Below are 17,097 nucleotides of genomic sequence, written 5' to 3'. Positions count from 1 at the left end.
TCAACAGTCTCCACTTCTCCAGCAGATTTTCCTGTACTCCCCTTTAACTTGAGCCCTTATCTACCTGGTGCTACATGCTAGTTTGCCCAGCAACACATACAAGATAGTCACAAGATGCCTGTAGCTGCATGGGGTGGGGTACAATTTCTGCTGATGCATGGATAATTTTTTCATTTTCCTTAACATGATGGGAGTCAAGTCCAACAATATATTGGGGGCTGCAAGTTCCCCATTCCTGGCCCAAATGAAATTAGGCAGGCTCCATCTCCAGATTCGATTCCACTCCCCGTACTCTAATTCCAGCAGTAGGTAGTTGGGACCCACCCATATATGTCAGGATTCTGTATGGCCACCTATATTCATACCTACCCTGCCCCTCACTTCGCCTTCACATGCTGACATTTTCACACACCAGCCATGCAGATGGTACATAATGAGCCCAGCTGGCAGATCTACTTTCAACCTGCCGTGGCACTGCTGCTGCTTTGGCATCAGGAACAGCCATAGGAATGAGAGTGCACCTGAGAGGGAGAGAAGGTGCCAAAGAAAGTCATCTCAGGTGGCACGTGGTCTTGAGCTGCCTTGCTAGTCCCACTGCTGGAGAGCTGAGGTTGAACCTTCCGCTACAATTTTTATAAATTCTGTTTTCTTCCTTTCCGTTCTTTTTGGGGAGGTGTGTAATTGAAGTTATAATGTCTTTGTTTATATTATATTTTCAGGCTCTTTTACTCCTGCAGTTGCCGTGGCCAAGGCTCTAAGCAATCTCAAAAGTATTCCCATAGAGTTTGCAGCATCCTCTAATGGGTGGGTGCCGGCAGTTGATTATATGTGGTTACAATGGGATTTCTACTATTTGCTTGCTGTTAACACACCACCTCCAAACCAAATGTCTCTTCTCCGTTGTCGCCATGGAATCTCTGCAGGCTTTGGTGCCAGAATATATGCGCACAAATCATGTGGCCAGCCTGTGTGTGCAAATGTTGCAGGAGATTATCACAGCAGCTGGCAGTTTAGTTAGAGGCATGTAATTTGCTTGTGTCACTGGAATGACTATAGACCTGATCTTGTTCATTCATTTATATGGCTATTTTTTTGTCGGGGATGTGGAATCAAGTTCCTTGAATTGTGACATGGCTGAGCAGCTTTCAAATCTCTTAACTTCCTCCACCAAATCTCCCACCCAATTAGCTGAATGAATCAGCTGCTACCCTTTGAATATATGATTGTCCATATGTGATGGATACTTCCTGTACCATTTAGGCAAAGGTGGCTGCAGTCTAGGGACTAATGTTGTAATGTGGCTACAAGGCTGAGTTGTGAATGAGGAAACCACTAGTCAAAATCCTGCCTCTGCCGTGTATTTAGTATATGACCTTAGGGGAACTAATGTTCTCTTAGCTTCAGCTTCCGACCTGTAAAATGAGGATAACAGTACTGATCTACCTTAGTGGATGAAATAGTGTATGTTAGCTCAGTTGATTAGGGCATGGTGCTGATAACACCAAGGACGCAGGTTCGATCCCTATATGGGTCACCTGCATATTCCTGCATTGCAGGGGGTTGGACCCATCGGGGGGGGGCTTCCAACTATGAAGTGCTTAGGGTGGTATTGAACTACATTTTACTCAGCGCAGACTCACTGAAATAAATGAACATGACTACAAAACCCTGAGTTACCCAGGAAGAGGGACTGATTGTTAAACCATTCTGAGAACTGTAGTTTTGTGCGGGGAATGGGAGTCTCCTCTAACAACTCTCACCATACTTAACAAACTATAGTTCCCAGGATTCTTTGGGGGAAGCCACAACTGTTTAAAGTGAAATGACATTGCTTTAAACGTTCAGTGCTGATGAGGCCTTACATTCAAGAGGCGACACATTAGAAAACACAAGGCAAAAATGAGCCTTCTCTTTGTTATTTGATGCACCTCCACCCTAAAAATCTCAGAAGTTGTAGAAGTAGTTCAGCTATTATTCAAAGGAGTATATAATGAATTGACCAAGTAAACTGTGCACTACCTGGATATAGCACAAAGGTGGCATGGAAGGGAGGAAGAAAAATAAGAAGGGATCGAGGGGTAAAGGGTTGTGGAGAATTGGAAGTCTGTGGACAAGGAGCAGTAGCCGTGGGAGATGGGCCCAGATCCACAATACTAAGGGCGCTTCCAAGACTATTGTGCTCTCAGGTGGGATTAAATCACTCACCAAAAAAGTCAGGTTGCCCATTTCCAGTTGATTGGGAAGTCTGGCACAACAAATTTGCTTCCCTCAAAAGTTTTGGCAGTAAGAAAAGTGATGGGAATGTACTGGAAAGTGTAGGATGGTGCTTGGTAACATCCCCACCAAAAATGGAGAGAATGCTCTTGAAATAGCAGATCACCTCCCTGCAAACAAATCAGAATAGACGCTCAATAAATGGGTTTTCTGAAAGTGCCCTGTTGCTCCATATCCCAATCTGAGGGGAAAAACACCTTCCTGGTTCCCAAACCCTCCCAAGGAAATGCCTGCCTGTTTTCCAAGCTCTTTCTCTGCAGATATGAAGACTAGAAACTTGCTTTTTAAAAACACCCCCAACACCCTTCTGAGAATCTTCAGGATGCCAAATTCTTTTTCAGCTACCAGATCCTGTGCTTGTGTCTTAAGCCCACACATGTGCCAGATACACCTAGAGTATACCAGGGCACCTTAGACACAGAAGGCTCCAAACATGAATAGCTTGGAGTTGATGGTGTGTTTGAGTGAGTTTCCAGCATAGGCATAACTTTACTGTGTGTCCCCCGCCCTTTTTTATCTCCCCTTTTAGAGTCCTCCAAGAGAGGTGCATGGAATAGCATGGCAGAAGTTTTGTCTCGAGATGGGCAGTGCTAAGCAGCCAGAGGCGTTGCAGTTGTTGAAGCAAGATGCAGTTCCAGAAGATGCTCCCCAGCCCAGCAGCAGCTTACCTTGCAGTCAGGAGAAAGACAGCTGTCTCCAACACACCCGATGTGACGGAGGAGATCTCACCATGAGGAACTGCTGTGTGAATGACCTTGGCACCAAAGACGGCAGCCAAGAAGACACCATGGTGGACAACCCAGACCAGAAGGAGAAGGCGCCAGCTGTAGCCACAAAGCCTTCCATGGAACTAGTCACTGACACAGGTACCGTGGTTCTGAAAGATGCAATGGCTGGAGGAACCACCTTGGAAGAGGACGGGGAACAGGCAGCCCATCATGACTTGTGGCGCAACAGCAAGCAGGGCTCAAGCTGCAGGGATCTTCCCAGTAGCTTATCCAATACCTGCAACCCTCTGGAAAGTAAAGCTGTTCCTGGAGATGTCGGTACGCATCTCCCGGCAGAGCCCTGCCTAAAGCCAACCAACAAGGACCCTTCCAGTGCACCAGCCTCCCTGAAACATGTGGCATTTCTTGAACCAACCAAAAAAACCACTGAGGCTGAGAGCATCCAAGCAGGAACAGCACATTCCGAGGGGGGTCCTGCACTTCCCACGTGCCTGAAAAACACAAGCCAAGGACAGCCAGGTGCCTCCAAGGGAGATTTATCACTCTTCAGCAGTGATGTCTGTGAAGCAGCGGACCACTTGAGTGAAGGACACGGAGGTCCCCTCGCATCAGAAGCTCCCAAGGAGTTTACTCAAGACCCCTTGGCAGCTGAAGCCACATCAGGGAAGTCAGGCAGACCAGCGACAGAAACAGACCAGTTGGGGGACCATAGCAGGGAAGTGAGGTTCCCTGCCCCGGAGGCTAACACAGCTGGGAACTCCAGTAGAGTGCCAGGAAACCCTGTGGCTGCCGTTCCTCATGAAGCCAAGGGCACATCAGGTGAGTCACAAACAACCCCAGGTGAAGCCACCAAGGAGGCGGAAGGGCTCAGAGAAGTGACACCCTCTGAGTCCAAGGGTCAAAACCAAGCTCAGGAACAACAAACACCAGAAATGACCAGTGTGGCTGTGAGTGAGGAGCGCACAACAGACGTCGAGAAGAGGTCTGTGGAACTTCTCACCCAAACCTGCTCACTTGAGGTCACTCCCCCCCAGCACGACGCTGGGACTCAAGTTGACAATCGCGTGTCTTTGGTGTCGGTGGCCGTCAGCCCCATCAACCCGCCCGACGGCTCCTCGGCTTTCACTTTCCACACAAGGGGCTTGGGGGCCTCCTCTTTGAAGAGCCCTGGTCCGGAGCAGAAGCCAGCCAAGAGAGATGCAGAGATGCAGGTGTCCATCCCGGTGGAGACCAGGTCCGTGGCCACGGGGCCCATGACTCCCGTGACCAAATCTCCCCAAGCGTCCTACCCTGAGGTGCACGTGAAAGGGGCCCAGGAGGAGACACCCGAGCCGGTGCGGGAGGTCAGCTGGGACGAGAAGGGCATGACGTGGGAAGTGTACGGCGCCTCCATGGAGGTGGAGGTGCTGGGCATGGCCATCCAGAAGCACCTGGAGAAGCAGATTGAAGAGCATGGCCGGCAAATGGTGATGACACCTCAGAGCACCCGTGCCAGCTCCATCAAGGGGGCTCCCCCCAAGGGGGAGGTCAAGAGGCAGCCCAGCGTCTTCAGGGCACTCCTGCAGAATGTGCGGCGGCCCCGCTGCTGCTCCCGAGGAGGACCCACTGTGGAGTGAAGGGGGGCCCGGGCCAACTCTAGGGTTTTCTTATAGCAGTTGGAGCGTGCAAATGTTACATAGTTTCTCAGGCAATGTGTGGGACGGTCCCTTTTGAATCTCTCAAGTCCCCAGGGTTACGGCACTCAACACCCCTGATGTCTCCTGGAAATGCAGGCCAAACCCTATATATTACAAGCAAATAGCACCTTGCCCAGTTCTGAAGCACTTGACATGTCTCAGCCAGCAGCGCTTACACTGCCACGCACGCTTGGCAGTGCCGCTTTGCATCCTGGGACATGTAGTCTTCACAGTGCCAAGCTCAGATGATTATATGCAGGGCTCTCAGCAACTTGTCTGTTTGCTACAGACTGGAGACGGCTCTCAGACATTTTGAAGACCCATGTTTAGGAAAGTTTGGTGTAGCATTTGTGGAGATCACTGTACTAGCAGTATCCTATCTTGGGTCTAGAATGGATTAGTAGTAGGGGCTGCCAGATCGCAGCTTTTAGAGAACATGTGCATAGATTGGGATTCCCCCCTCCCAGTGCCAATAGGTTAAGACACAGTCTGAAATCTTCACAGTTATTTCTAGCAGTACAGTATATGTTTTAACTTAGGGGTAGCAGCATGGTAGCATTCTAAAGGTGATTTTGGCTGAATGATCATGTGTCAGGTCTTGAGAAAGCCATCCAATTGAACAACTTTAAACAAAATAAGCAAGTTCACCTAATATTGTTCAGTTGCATAATTTTATGGTGCCCACAGAACTTGAGTGTTCTTGCTGTGGAGATTGATCATTTACATTGCACAGAATATAACGAGTTTGGGGCATTATTGTAGAGTTGGAAGGGACCCCTGAGGGGCATCTAGTCCAACCTCCCCCCAGTTGCAGGAATCAAAGCTAAATAATCCCTGACAGGAGAGAGTCCACTGCCTTTTGAGTCCAGCACCAGACTGCCTTCCCTATTCTAAAGGACCATTTCAAGAGAAAGCAGGGGCTGGGAGAAAAGTGCAATAAGAGTAACCAGGCTCATCCTAGTGCAGGAGAGAATTTGGATGAAATATTTAATCTCCTCTTAATTGCACTCTCGACCTTTGCCTGCAGCCCTGCAAGTCTGTTCAAGGCAGGTCCCTCAGATCCCTCCATTCCCTTTGCTAGAGGGCCCTGCTGAGTCCCAGTGGTGGCATCTTGCATTACAGGCTGATGCCGCCACCCGACCAACTTGCCTGAGAAACTAATGATTTGGAAGGTCCCGCGTCTTGTGTGCGAGAGTGTGGCTCGATGCGTGCTCTGGCTTGTGTGCATGTGAGCGTGCGTGTCATAGCCTGCTATTCCCCTGCCCCCCGGGAGCAAAGAGGCCTGTTGCCATCAGAAACGTGGCTAATTTTTATGTTCCTGACTTTTTCAAGAGATCTGGGGTGGGGTGGGGTATTTTATTCATATGTGTTGGAATATGGGGGCTTTTACAAAACACTCTTTACTCTGTTGTGTTTACTCTAAATCAGGTTCTTGTTTCTCTGAAGGTGTCTTGAAGATGCTGATTTCCTTTTCCTGCCTCCCCCATTCCCCGCCCCCTCCCAACAATATTTTATACATTGGGATTTGGGGTTTTGTGGCTTTCACCCCTAAGAAATGAAATCTGTGAAGGCATAGATGAGAGATTATTTGACACTGTGTAAAAAGAGAGCAGGGGACACTTACACGGTGGAAACCAAGACTTGTTTTTTGGAGGGGAGCTCCTTCCTCCAGAGTAGCTGCACTAGGTACACCTCCTTCAAGGATGTTTTCAGTTGTGAAATGTAGTGCCAAAAACTGACACCCACACTCACTTTTGATAGAGTTGGAGAGCACCTCTGCCGTTTGTAGTACTACCCTGATTTTGCCAGAAGATTTCGTGTTGATTTCTGTTTACAAGTCTCCTCACCTCTCTGTGAATTATAGTTTCCGAAGTTTTTTTTTATCTGGCTGGGCTTCTGTGTCTTTAACCATTGCCCAGAAGGAGGACATTTGGGTTCAGCTTTTCCCAGTGTGCATCTAAGGCAAGCAGGATGGGAGTTTTCAGCCAAATTTCCTCCTCAAGGAACAACCCCACTTAAAAACAAAAAGCAGTCCTACTATAAATGCAGGTGCTAGGAAGTTTGGGGCTTTTTCCCCACAGAGGGGCAGAATTTATGTCCTTTTAGTTGTAACAACATTCAGCATCCTAACTGCAACACTGTGAAGAGAGGATCTAGGCCTGAAGAATCTCGCTGTTCCTCAGTGCTCTCTTATATCTGGGATGAGGGCCCTGCTTCCTTCCAGGTGTTGTTAGACTACGTTCCATCATCCTAGACCACTGGCTTTGATGGATGGGCCTGATGGGAGATGAGGTCCAAAGCCAGCTGGACGCACACAGGTTTAGCATTCTGCTCTTGCAATGCAGATTGGCCAACATGGTGAAGCTGACCAACATGCTAGAAAGTTCTGGTGGAGCTGGTGGCTGCGGGGCTTTTCCTTCTAATGCCATCCCATTCAGCTGGGAAGGGCTTGCCTTAAATCTGGATTGCCCCTAGGCAGCACAAACCAGCAGTATCATGTGCAGATCTTGGGAGAGAGAACTTTTCTCCACAAACAAAGAACCACACTGTTGGCTCTTTAAAAGGACCTGTGTGTACCAATACAGATGGAGAAGAGACAGAGTGTGCTTGTCTGCTGTCTGCAAGAAGAGGTACAACTTCCAGCTGTTCTCTCTCGAGGGTGTACTGTACAATCTCCACCTCAACCAGATTCCAGTGAGTGGTATCAATGTGCTGGTTCACTTGGCTGACACAAGCATTCGTGACAAATTCAGTTCAAGGCACTTCCACAAATGGAAAAGGGGAAAGAACTGGTCCAATACTGTCATTGTATTAGCAAGAGCTCTGCCTGCCCAAACCTAGCTCTGAATCAGTCTATTGCAGTTCCCCTTTGGGAATAAGTAGACATGTACAGGAACTGACCATAGAGGGGTTTCTACAGTGCCCAGTGCTCACAAGTAGCCTTCCTGTTGCAAGACATGGGAGCCAAGCCCTGTTAGAGTTTAGGTGCCTTGTGGATCTGGCATGCTAGTAGGTCTACACACAGAGAAACTTGAGTTTCTGGCACCAGCATTCTTCTTAAGAGGGACGTGGCCAACTCTGCAGTGCTATGCTGCAAGAGGCACATCTAGAACCATGCAAGTGAGGAGCTGGGAAGAGGCATCCCATCTGAGACATGTCAGGCCACAAGGTGCAGGCATCTGCACCCAAACCTGCATCCAACTGCTGGCAGCATCCCTGGGATGTCGGATGCTGAGCATGTAGACAGTACCACCCCCACCCCAGGTTACTGGGGCCATTCACAGAACTGCCGAGGACCCTTCCCATTCCTATGCCCTGCCTTGTGTGCTGTTCTCAGTATGGTGTTCACGTGCCATATGGATCTAAAGTACCAAGCAATGATGAGTTGTTGACAGTAACTTTGCCTTTTGGTTTCTATCCCCCTCCCTTTCTTTATTTGTTTAGGGTACAAACTTGTAAAACTGGCTGTTGGATAATAAATTTTTTTCTCCAAAAAAAAAAAAAAGCAACCACCTCAATATGCCCCCTGCCCAAGAGGGCTTTTTTTGTGTTTGTCAAGGGCTTTGGAGGGGAGAAGGGTTGTTTTCTTCACAGTCTGTTGCCAGCTCAGAACAGGTTCGCTCTACTGGGGGGTGGGGGTGGGGGTGGGGAACTACACTGCAGTGCTACATGGATGGGCTTTCACAAAGCTATATCTTGGCGGCTTGTAAAAGGGGCTGAGATCTGTGGTCCTCCCCCTATTCAAGCTTGCTGGCTCTTTTATCAGGGACAGTTCAAGCCTTTTTGCTGCCTGAGGTGGCGCCCTCTTCCCATCAAGGTGCATAATGACCAAAGCCACCCAAGTAATTTTGGCACCTGAGGCAGAAAACCCTACAAGTGTCTGTCTATGGGAGTAAAAGTAAAGTTTTAATAAATAACATTTTGCTGCTCTTTCATAGTAACTAAAATCAGTTCCCTGAATAGCTGCCTCAAAAGCATTGCCTTCAACAGTGTCTTTATGTGGGTGTAAGTCTGTAGGCACAGCTGAAGAAAATGCTTGTGTCCTGGCAGCTTACGGCAGATGGTGATAAAAGCTCAGAGACCATGGCTTTGTAGACCTTGGCATATCTTAGAACGCATTCATTCATTCACCTGTTCATCTGGATGCTGTTTGTTTGTCTGAGCAGCTTCAGCATCTTACTACGGTTTCCCACTATAATAATTCCAGACTGTGAGGGAAACGCTCCCTCATTTGCTGAATATATATTGGGAAGGTACACATGCTTCACACAGCCATGCAAATGGTAAACCAATTCAAAGCCTACTTCAGAAAGCACTGACTATGGGCTGAGGGGTGGGGGAAAGGGTTTATCTGTTAACCAAACAGACTCACAATGCCCGTCAAGCAAAAAGCAGAGGAGAGGCACACTTCTAGTTTTGCAATCATTAATATGTTTGCCATTTGACTGGGCAATATACTTTTCTCCTAACCTAGCACCTTCCTTACAGTCGTGAAGAGGTGATACCTTAGGCAGATCCTGGATCTGCAAATAACTGCAAATAACCTCCAAAGCAGCTGCAAGTTAGTTGGTGATCAGGAAGGACTTTAGCTGTTACAACTAGGATTATATAGGCCCTATCCTTAGAACCCCACAATACACTTTTCCAGAGGAATACTCAAGCTTGGATTATTATCCCAGTAAAAGAAAAAGTGAGCCCAGGATACAAGGAGCTGAATCAGGACAGTGGCTTGTTATTTTGTCACTGGTGATACATGGGAAGCTGAATGCGCTACCTGGCCACCAGTCTATCATGATTTCTTGAAAAACAAGGTAAGATACATCACCTTAGCAGGGATAGTGGTAGCACTGCACAGCACAGGTTCTATGCCCAGAGATTAGTAGCTTTGGGTGATATTCAATACATGCATCTCCACTTGTGCAACAAAACTTGCCCCCTTCTCCCATACCCTGCACCCTTCCCAAACCTTATCCAGAGTGTTGAGTGAACATATTTAGGGGATGCACAGGGAGGGGGGACACCCCAGTGTGCAAGCAGAAATCCTTGTGCTGACAAACCGTCTCTTAGTGCTAGGTTCGGTTGGATACAACCTAATACTCTAAATCCCCATTCCCTCCCTGCCCTGTTTCCAGTGAGAGGTGGAATTTTTATTATGTTATTTATTTCATGAAATTTATACACTGCTTGATTGTTTTTTTTAAAAAACGAACCCACAAGCCATTTTGCATCGTACCTTTTGAACACATGAAAATACTGGTGTTGCCTAGCATGGTAAGCACTTACCACCTCTTCCACTTTCTTGTTGTTCAGTGTGATCTCTCTAGTTTGGGCCAGGCTCATTTCTGCCTAGGATGCAGGCTTGCAGACAATCATAAGTCATGGATTAAAAAGGATTCCCAGTGAGTTTCTTTACAGTTGCTGACGCAATGTCTCCCAGCCAATGTTGCTATACAAGTCCTGCTCATAAGTGTCTGTTCCTCTGCCAGGAGGAAGCAGGGTGTGATCAGATATCACTGGTGTCCAAAGAGGTGTTGTCGAAGGCAAAAGACTGCTTGGAGTGTCCCAGTTGCTCTGGCTTGTCTTTCTTGTGGCTTTCTAAGGCAGCTTTCAGTGGCTCGTTCTGGCCATTTTCCTGGTGTACAGCATCTGCTTTGTCCTGCTGGGATGAAAGAGAGTATGAGATTAGAATATGATTCATCTATGTTGTAAAGTCCTATTTGCTATTGTGTCCTTGGATTATTGGGTGGATTGTCACTTCAAGAACTGCAGCGTTGACCACATAAGCAGTCATTTCCTGTGGTGCAGGAACCTGAACCTCTGCATGTGAAAGCTGAATATCAGGTCTAAGAGAGCAGATCCACTTTGAAGAGGTAGCCTGGGGTGTGTGTCTGCTGACATACCTTTGATCTTAGCTCCGTTGCAGCTAGGCTACTACAGCATAGTAGTGGGTCTTTCCAGGCCTATCATTACACTTGAAGAGAGCCAAGCACATTGCAGCAAACATTGCAGAAGGCACTTTCCGTGGCTGTACACGGAATACCTGCGCAATACCTCTTACTGCCCGTCCCAGTGGATTGGGAAGGCCCCTGTGAGGCCTGCTAACAGTGGTGCTGCAAGATGAGACGCCCCATGAGAGCCTCGCTGAACTTGAAGACAGGTATGGCTGGTTCACCAGTAATAGGTTACCTGACTGGAATGTGCCTCGTGACAAAGTCACACTGGGTCATCTACAGGGTGTGTGGCCTGATGGTGGTCATAAAGGGCCACTGTCTGGCACTTGGATTAACAGTCCAGGGCTCTTCAAAAGAGAAGGAAAAATGAAACAAGGGAGGCACTTTTTAGGGGCATGTGTCACATGACTCGCCCGGGAGCGTGCCCCGGAAGACGAGCATCCTGGTTTTGCATCGGAAAAAGTTGAAAGGTATGTCATCGTCATCATCAAATGTCAGGAACATGCTTTGGCTGGGAGAATGTCCTGTGGGGAGTGACAGGCTTGAGGGTCCTCACCCTTTTGTAAGCGGCTGGAGCAACCTCTGGAGCAACCTCTGGAGCATCAACCATGTTCTCATCAAGGGAGTTCAGGCTGTAAAGAGAAAGCAGCATGGGCTGATTAGGGAGCTCTTTGTCACCCCTAGCCGCCAGTCTCCATGCCCCCACCAGCGGGAGCCAGGGATGTGAAGTGAGGGGAACAGGGGCTTGCAAAGTGGTGGCCCTGCATTACGTGGTTAGTCATTCTAAACATTACAATGGGTGTGTGGCCAACTCAGTTCTTTGACAGCAGCCCCATGGCAAATGTGACCTTTGGGGAAATGCATGAAAGAGGGCCTTTGGAGGGCGAGTCCGTTTCATTCAATCAATCATGACCTGGTTCATACACAGGAAGTGAGACTGAAAGACAGGATTCGTAGGCATACCTGGCCACTTCAGAGCTGGCGTTTTCCTCCAGGTCCAGGGAGGGGTACAAGGAGAAACCAAGCACAGGGTTAGCCCTGAGGAAGAATAGTCCAGTGGTGAGTTTCTTAATCACTACAAATTCAGCCCACCAGAATCTTATCATGCAGCTGACTAGACAGCACAGAATGCCAGACAGGGGAGGGAACCACAAGACCACTCAGTGCAGCAAAATCACATGCAATGCATAATTGATAACAATTGTCAGTGTGATGCACACAGCGCAGCAACAGCCTTGTGTTGCACAAAATGTGTATCACCAAAGTCAAGGCTGCTAGCAGCTTCCGCCTTAATTTTGCTTACCCATGTACAGCAGAGTTTGACACTTCAAAGAAGGAAATTCACTAGAAACTGGCTAAAAATATGGATATCCCCCTGGGCATCAAATCCCATCCTTTTCACTGTATAGCCACAGATCAATCCTTTTCTGAATTTGTCTGGAGATGCTGGACATACTTCTATCATATTGCAAATTCAGTACAGGACCAGTTCAGCACATGGAGTTTAACCACACAAATTTGAATAACTAAAGGGCATGGGGTCTACTAGGAGGTAAGCACACGCTTACGTTTCTTCCTGATTTGGCCCCTCCACGGGTCAATCCAGGATACACCCATTTTACTAGGGCAAACCTTGCCCCACCCCAAAAGCATACCCTTCTGTGTTGTATCTGTTGGTCCCAGGAATAGCAGGCCCCTGTACCACGTCACCAGGTGAGAACTTTGAAGCCACCTTCAGGGCTTTTAAGGCCCTCAGCTTCCTCACATAACTGCAAAAAGAAATGAGAAAGAAGAGTGAACAACCTAAGAAGAGCCCTGCTGGAGAAGACCAAAGGCCTATTGAGCCCAGCATCCTGTTCCCACCATAGGCAACCAGATGCCCATGGGAAGCCCTCCAGTAGGGCATGGCCAAAACTCCCACCACACATGATCTCCAGCAGCTAGTAGCCAGAGGCACTCTCCCTCTGCAAGTAGTACTTAGCCATCATGGCTATTGGTCAGGCCAGGGAACATGCTGCCCTACCATGAGAATGCCACAAAACCAAGCATGCGGAATAGCAGAATGGTGGAACCACGTGAGGGATGCAGGCTATGCTGGCTTTTGGGAAGGTGCTGATGCAGTGCAGCATGTGTCCATACATATAGAATTTCATTTGTATGCTGCCTTTCCACAGTTAAAACCATGCTCGAGTGGCTTACAACATGAAAAATTACATAATTACATAACAAACACATCAATCAAACAGCAAACCATTTCCACACAAATCATAACATGAAATAGATGAAAAAACAGCAGTAACAGCAACAACCCTGTCCACCCCCCACAAAAAAGCCCTTAATAATACACCAGCCCCTTTTTTGTTGAGTGTGCAGAAACAAATAGAGGCAGTGTTGAACCAGCTGCAGCAAGTACATTCGTATACCTGCCATAATAAGGGGAAGGGCACTTTTGTACCTTTTCCTCATGCCTATGATTATCAGGATCATGACGATGAGGATAACAAGCGCAGCCACAGCCAGCCCTGCAATGACAGCGAACAGCTCATTCTCCTTGTTGGACTGCGTCACCTCCACAGGGCCCTGGGATACACAAGAGTGTCACTACACTGGCTCAGCAAGCATCTACAACATGATGTTTCAGTTATGCCCTGGCTACAGCCTCAGTGCACACCTCTTTCTATGCCAGTCCCAGCTGTGGTGCAAGAGCATGCCATTCTGCCAGGGTGCCTATTTCTCCACCAGCATTGGCTCCAGCCACACAATCTCTTCCATGGCCATCTCACTTGCCCTGGCAAGGTAGAGCTTGCTGTCCTGCCAGGGGCACACACCAAGCCTTCGATGCACCCATCCCGACAGAGCTCTCTTGTTGGAGCTTTGACAAGCCCCACCACTGCCACCTTACTTCAGAGAGACCCTAGAGCTGCTCCTCAGTGTTTGGGGGTATGAGCAGGAAATGTGCACTCACAATGATGGATAGGCCAAGCTTGAGCAACCGAGAGAGTTCCCCAGGGTTTCTCTGGATGAGTCTGGAAAGAAGACAGAAAGGTGTCCATGAAGTGTTCCTTGGGATATAAGAAGCCCTGCTGGATTAGGCCAAAGGCCCATTTAGTCCAGCATCCTGTTCTCACAGGGGTCAACCAGATGCTCATAAGAAACCCACAAGCAGGAGAATGACAATGAGTTCAACAGGACTCTCCTGCCCACTTGGGATTCCTAGCAACTGGTATAAAGAGGTCTGTTGCATCTGACAGTGGAGATGAAACACAGCCATTGGGGTGGCTAGTAGACACTGATAGCCTTAACCTCCATGAATTTGGCTAGTGCTTCTTTAAAGCCATGTAAATTGGTGGCCATCACTACATCCCAAGGGGAAACTTTCCCCCCGATTCAAATTACTGGGAGTGGGGGGAAGAGGGAGCCTGGCCTCTTAACTACTGGTTTTAGAAGACCTGGGGAGGGCTATGATTTCATTCAAACTGGGTTTAAGTCAGAGGGGGTCAGCCATCCTTACCTTTCCCCTCATAATTCAAACACTTCCTTGCCATGCAAACGTCTGCCAGAGCAGATACATATTTCCCCTTTCTGATGCTCCCCTCTTTCCTCCTACCCATGCTCTTAAGCTCAGCCTTCCCTAACCCGGCACTCTCCATATATTTTGGACTTCAACTCCCATCAGCCCCAGCTAGCCTGGCCAATGGTCAGGGATGATGGGATATGTTTTAGACTACAATGCTTTAATCTGGAGAGCACCAGGTTGGGGAAGGCCACACTGACCTTTGCCTGGGCTCCTCAACCCAGCCCAGCTCCACCGTGATGCATCACTTACGTGCGTACTTCTCCAGGCATCAGAGCTGTGCCATTGCTATAGACGAAATAGGCCTCCATTGCTGTCTTCGCCACAGCCCTAGAGGAGTTGAGATGTTGATGTGTAAGATGGACATGTATGGGGATGGGGAAGGGGTATTGCCAGAAGCCCCTTCCTAGACCTTTTACAGATCAAAGAGCCAACCCCCAGGGAATTATTGGGTAACCTGACTGGCTTTGCCAACACAGCCAACCCCTGATGAATCAGCACTACAGAGTCAACAACATCATCTGTCACACTGGCTACATGCAACCTCAATGCTTGGAACCTCAAGGAGGACATGAATCCGCAAATATTCTTTACCCCTCTCCATTTACTCTACAGACATTCAAACATACTTCCTACCAGCACCATACAGCCACACTGTACATCACAAGTACTTCCCCCTTCGTCCATGCTTCTCAGGCACTACTGTCTTCCCTTTAGCTTCACTCATTTCCTTTCATCTTGTTCTGTCCCAGTCACCTGTCAGATCTGGAGCTCCCAGAATCCTCGATGGACCTGATGTTTGCTACATAGACAGTTGCTTGGGTAGCTATAGTCAGAGCCCTGGAAGAAGCACAGAAAATGAGTGTCTCTAAGTGTCTCTAACTTCATGTTCAGGGGTCGGCTCCTCTGTGGTGCATGGCTTGCCCTGCACCCTGGGGCATGAGATAGTAATGGTGCCAGTAAGTTTCAGAATCCGGCTTTAGATCTGAAAACATTAGCGGAACAGGAATTGTTAGCGCACACAAAGCCCTCAGTTTGTAATTATATTTGCAGTGCTTCTTTCCTTTCTTATGTTGTATTTTCCATGGAATTCAAATTGCAATACAATAGATATGTCCCTGTATCAAACAACTGAATGGAAGGGAAAGATGCCATACACATTGATTTCACCCGAATTAGACTGCACGTCCTGCAAGGAGGAATCAAACACCAGCCGGACACGGTAGCTCTGGTCGACGGTGTAGATCTGGAGAAAGAGAGAGGCAAATGTTCTCAGAAGAAAGCCATGGTGAATGTCTGCATTGCGAAAGGAATCTGGATAGATCAGAAAGCTGTCTTACGTCCAGTGATACTGAGGAATACAGTGGAGGGTTCCCGTGGTCCTTGGCTTCCACTGTCACCCGATACTGACCTTTCAATGAACTGTCAAGGCTGCTGGCAACTCTGCAGAAACAGAGGAATTGATATCAGAGGGACTGAGTTCCTGATCCCAGAGTCTGTACAGGGACAGACCAGCCCCTAGTTCCACAATGTCCTGTCTGTGCATGTGGCCCTTAGGACACTGCTCCAAGCTTGGGGATAGATCACAGGGAGACCAGATAAAACATGTATTAGACCCCAAACAGGAGAAAGTGAGAGGCTAATGTTAACATTTAAGCTACCTATTTTGCTATCACTGTCTGTGCTGAGAAGCAACACTCTCTTTCTAGATAGGATGCCAGGAGTATAGCTGCATTGGTCATGCTCAAGCTATTATCAGAATTTCCCCAAGATCAAATGACTGGCAATGCTACACTTTCCTCTTGGCTTCCATTCTTCCTGGATTTTCTCTCCCTGTCAATACAGTGACCACCCTTGTGGTCTCCACAAAGCTCCCAGACAACAAAACCCCATCAATTACTGGATGCTGCCAATGTAGAGGTCCTTCTCTGCTGTTGTCTCCACTTTGAAAAGATTTTCACGGATCTGCTCGGGTCCATTGTCTGGGATGAAAAGTACCCTGGAGATGGCAAATGAAATCACTCTGTTCACACCCGAATCAGCATCTTTAGCCTGGAAGGAGGAGGAGGAGGACACTATTGTTGCTGCTTCTTTGAACTACCCCACATCACATAGCCTGTGGGAACTAGGAGCCAGTTCCCACCACAAGGAAGGAGCTGTGTGAAGTGTAGGTGGGTTCCCACGAGGCAAGACACAGTGATAACAGCAAGAACCTTTATTGAACTACATAACTGGGAAACAGGGGCAAAGCAACTGCTTATATACATTCCTGAAACCCTGGGCCACTCCCACTCCCAACATGATTGGCTGTTTAAACTTTCAAGCTGTGAATCACGACTCAGAGTTCAAGGGCCAATGGCAGAGGCCCAAATCCTGAAATGTTCTGTGATTGGACATAATGTATTGAATCGGAACACAGGAGCTCAGAATCCTTAGTCCAGACTCAAGCTCAGGCAAACACGGACCACAGAATACATAACACTGTGTACCCAAATGAGTACACACCCATACACACATGTGCTCCAACATTGCATTCTCTCACCTTGACCACAGCCACCTGCAGGTTCACAGAAGAGACTTCTGGGATTATCACTGCAACAAAACACCAGATACAGATCAAAGAATGGGTGCCAAAGAGCAGGGCCTGCTGGACAGAGGTCTTTTCTAAGAGCTTGCTCTCACTTCTAGCTCCAGCCTCCTTTGTCCTGGCTAATGTTAGACAGGAAGGCAACCAGCTGCTCCTCCCTTAACAATTGACTGGGGAAGTTCTGCTATTTGACACTACTGGAGAAGGAAAGGATACTCTTCCCATGGAAGGAGGAGCTTTCTGAGAGCTATGATTGCTTTTAATTCATTAAAGGGGGGAATCCAATTATTTCAGTCCCAAAGAGCAG

At 48.1% G+C, this 17,097-nt stretch overlaps 2 protein-coding genes across 7 annotated transcripts in view; one reads left to right on the top strand and one right to left on the bottom strand.

Annotated features, from left to right (window-relative positions):
• Positions 1-8,164, top strand: part of GPRIN1 (G protein regulated inducer of neurite outgrowth 1) — a 30,010-nt gene extending 21,846 nt beyond the window's left edge. For all 3 annotated transcript variants that reach the window (XM_028718436.2, XM_028718437.2, XM_077924644.1), the window contains exon 2: positions 2,804-8,164. In XM_028718436.2, coding sequence (XP_028574269.2) covers positions 2,855-4,618 — 1,764 coding nt within the window. In that variant the 5' untranslated portion in view covers positions 2,804-2,854 and the 3' untranslated portion in view covers positions 4,619-8,164. The remainder of the gene's footprint in view (positions 1-2,803) is intronic.
• A 1,658-nt stretch (positions 8,165-9,822) lies between these two features.
• The window catches only part of CDHR2 (cadherin related family member 2), a 28,134-nt gene continuing 20,859 nt past the window's right edge, over positions 9,823-17,097 (bottom strand). For 2 of the 4 annotated variants that reach the window (XM_028718420.2, XM_028718423.2), the window contains 12 exons: positions 16,746-16,795; positions 16,104-16,255; positions 15,544-15,646; positions 15,361-15,449; positions 14,960-15,043; positions 14,456-14,533; positions 13,595-13,655; positions 13,085-13,209; positions 12,285-12,398; positions 11,593-11,667; positions 11,186-11,261; positions 9,823-10,337 (listed from right to left, as the gene is read on the bottom strand). In XM_028718420.2, coding sequence (XP_028574253.2) covers positions 10,182-10,337; positions 11,186-11,261; positions 11,593-11,667; positions 12,285-12,398; positions 13,085-13,209; positions 13,595-13,655; positions 14,456-14,533; positions 14,960-15,043; positions 15,361-15,449; positions 15,544-15,646; positions 16,104-16,255; positions 16,746-16,795 — 1,163 coding nt within the window. In that variant the 3' untranslated portion in view covers positions 9,823-10,181. Of the gene's footprint in view, positions 10,338-11,185; positions 11,262-11,592; positions 11,668-12,284; positions 12,399-13,084; positions 13,210-13,594; positions 13,656-14,455; positions 14,534-14,959; positions 15,044-15,360; positions 15,450-15,543; positions 15,647-16,103; positions 16,256-16,745; positions 16,796-17,097 lie in introns of those variants that run through there. The other 2 variants (XM_028718422.2, XM_028718425.2) reach the window with 2 other exon arrangements.

The sequence above is a fragment of the Podarcis muralis genome, chromosome 2 (assembly GCF_964188315.1).
Source record: "Podarcis muralis chromosome 2, rPodMur119.hap1.1, whole genome shotgun sequence".
Classification (NCBI taxonomy): Eukaryota; Metazoa; Chordata; class Lepidosauria; order Squamata; family Lacertidae; genus Podarcis; species Podarcis muralis.
This window is presented reverse-complemented; position numbering and strand designations above follow the sequence as displayed.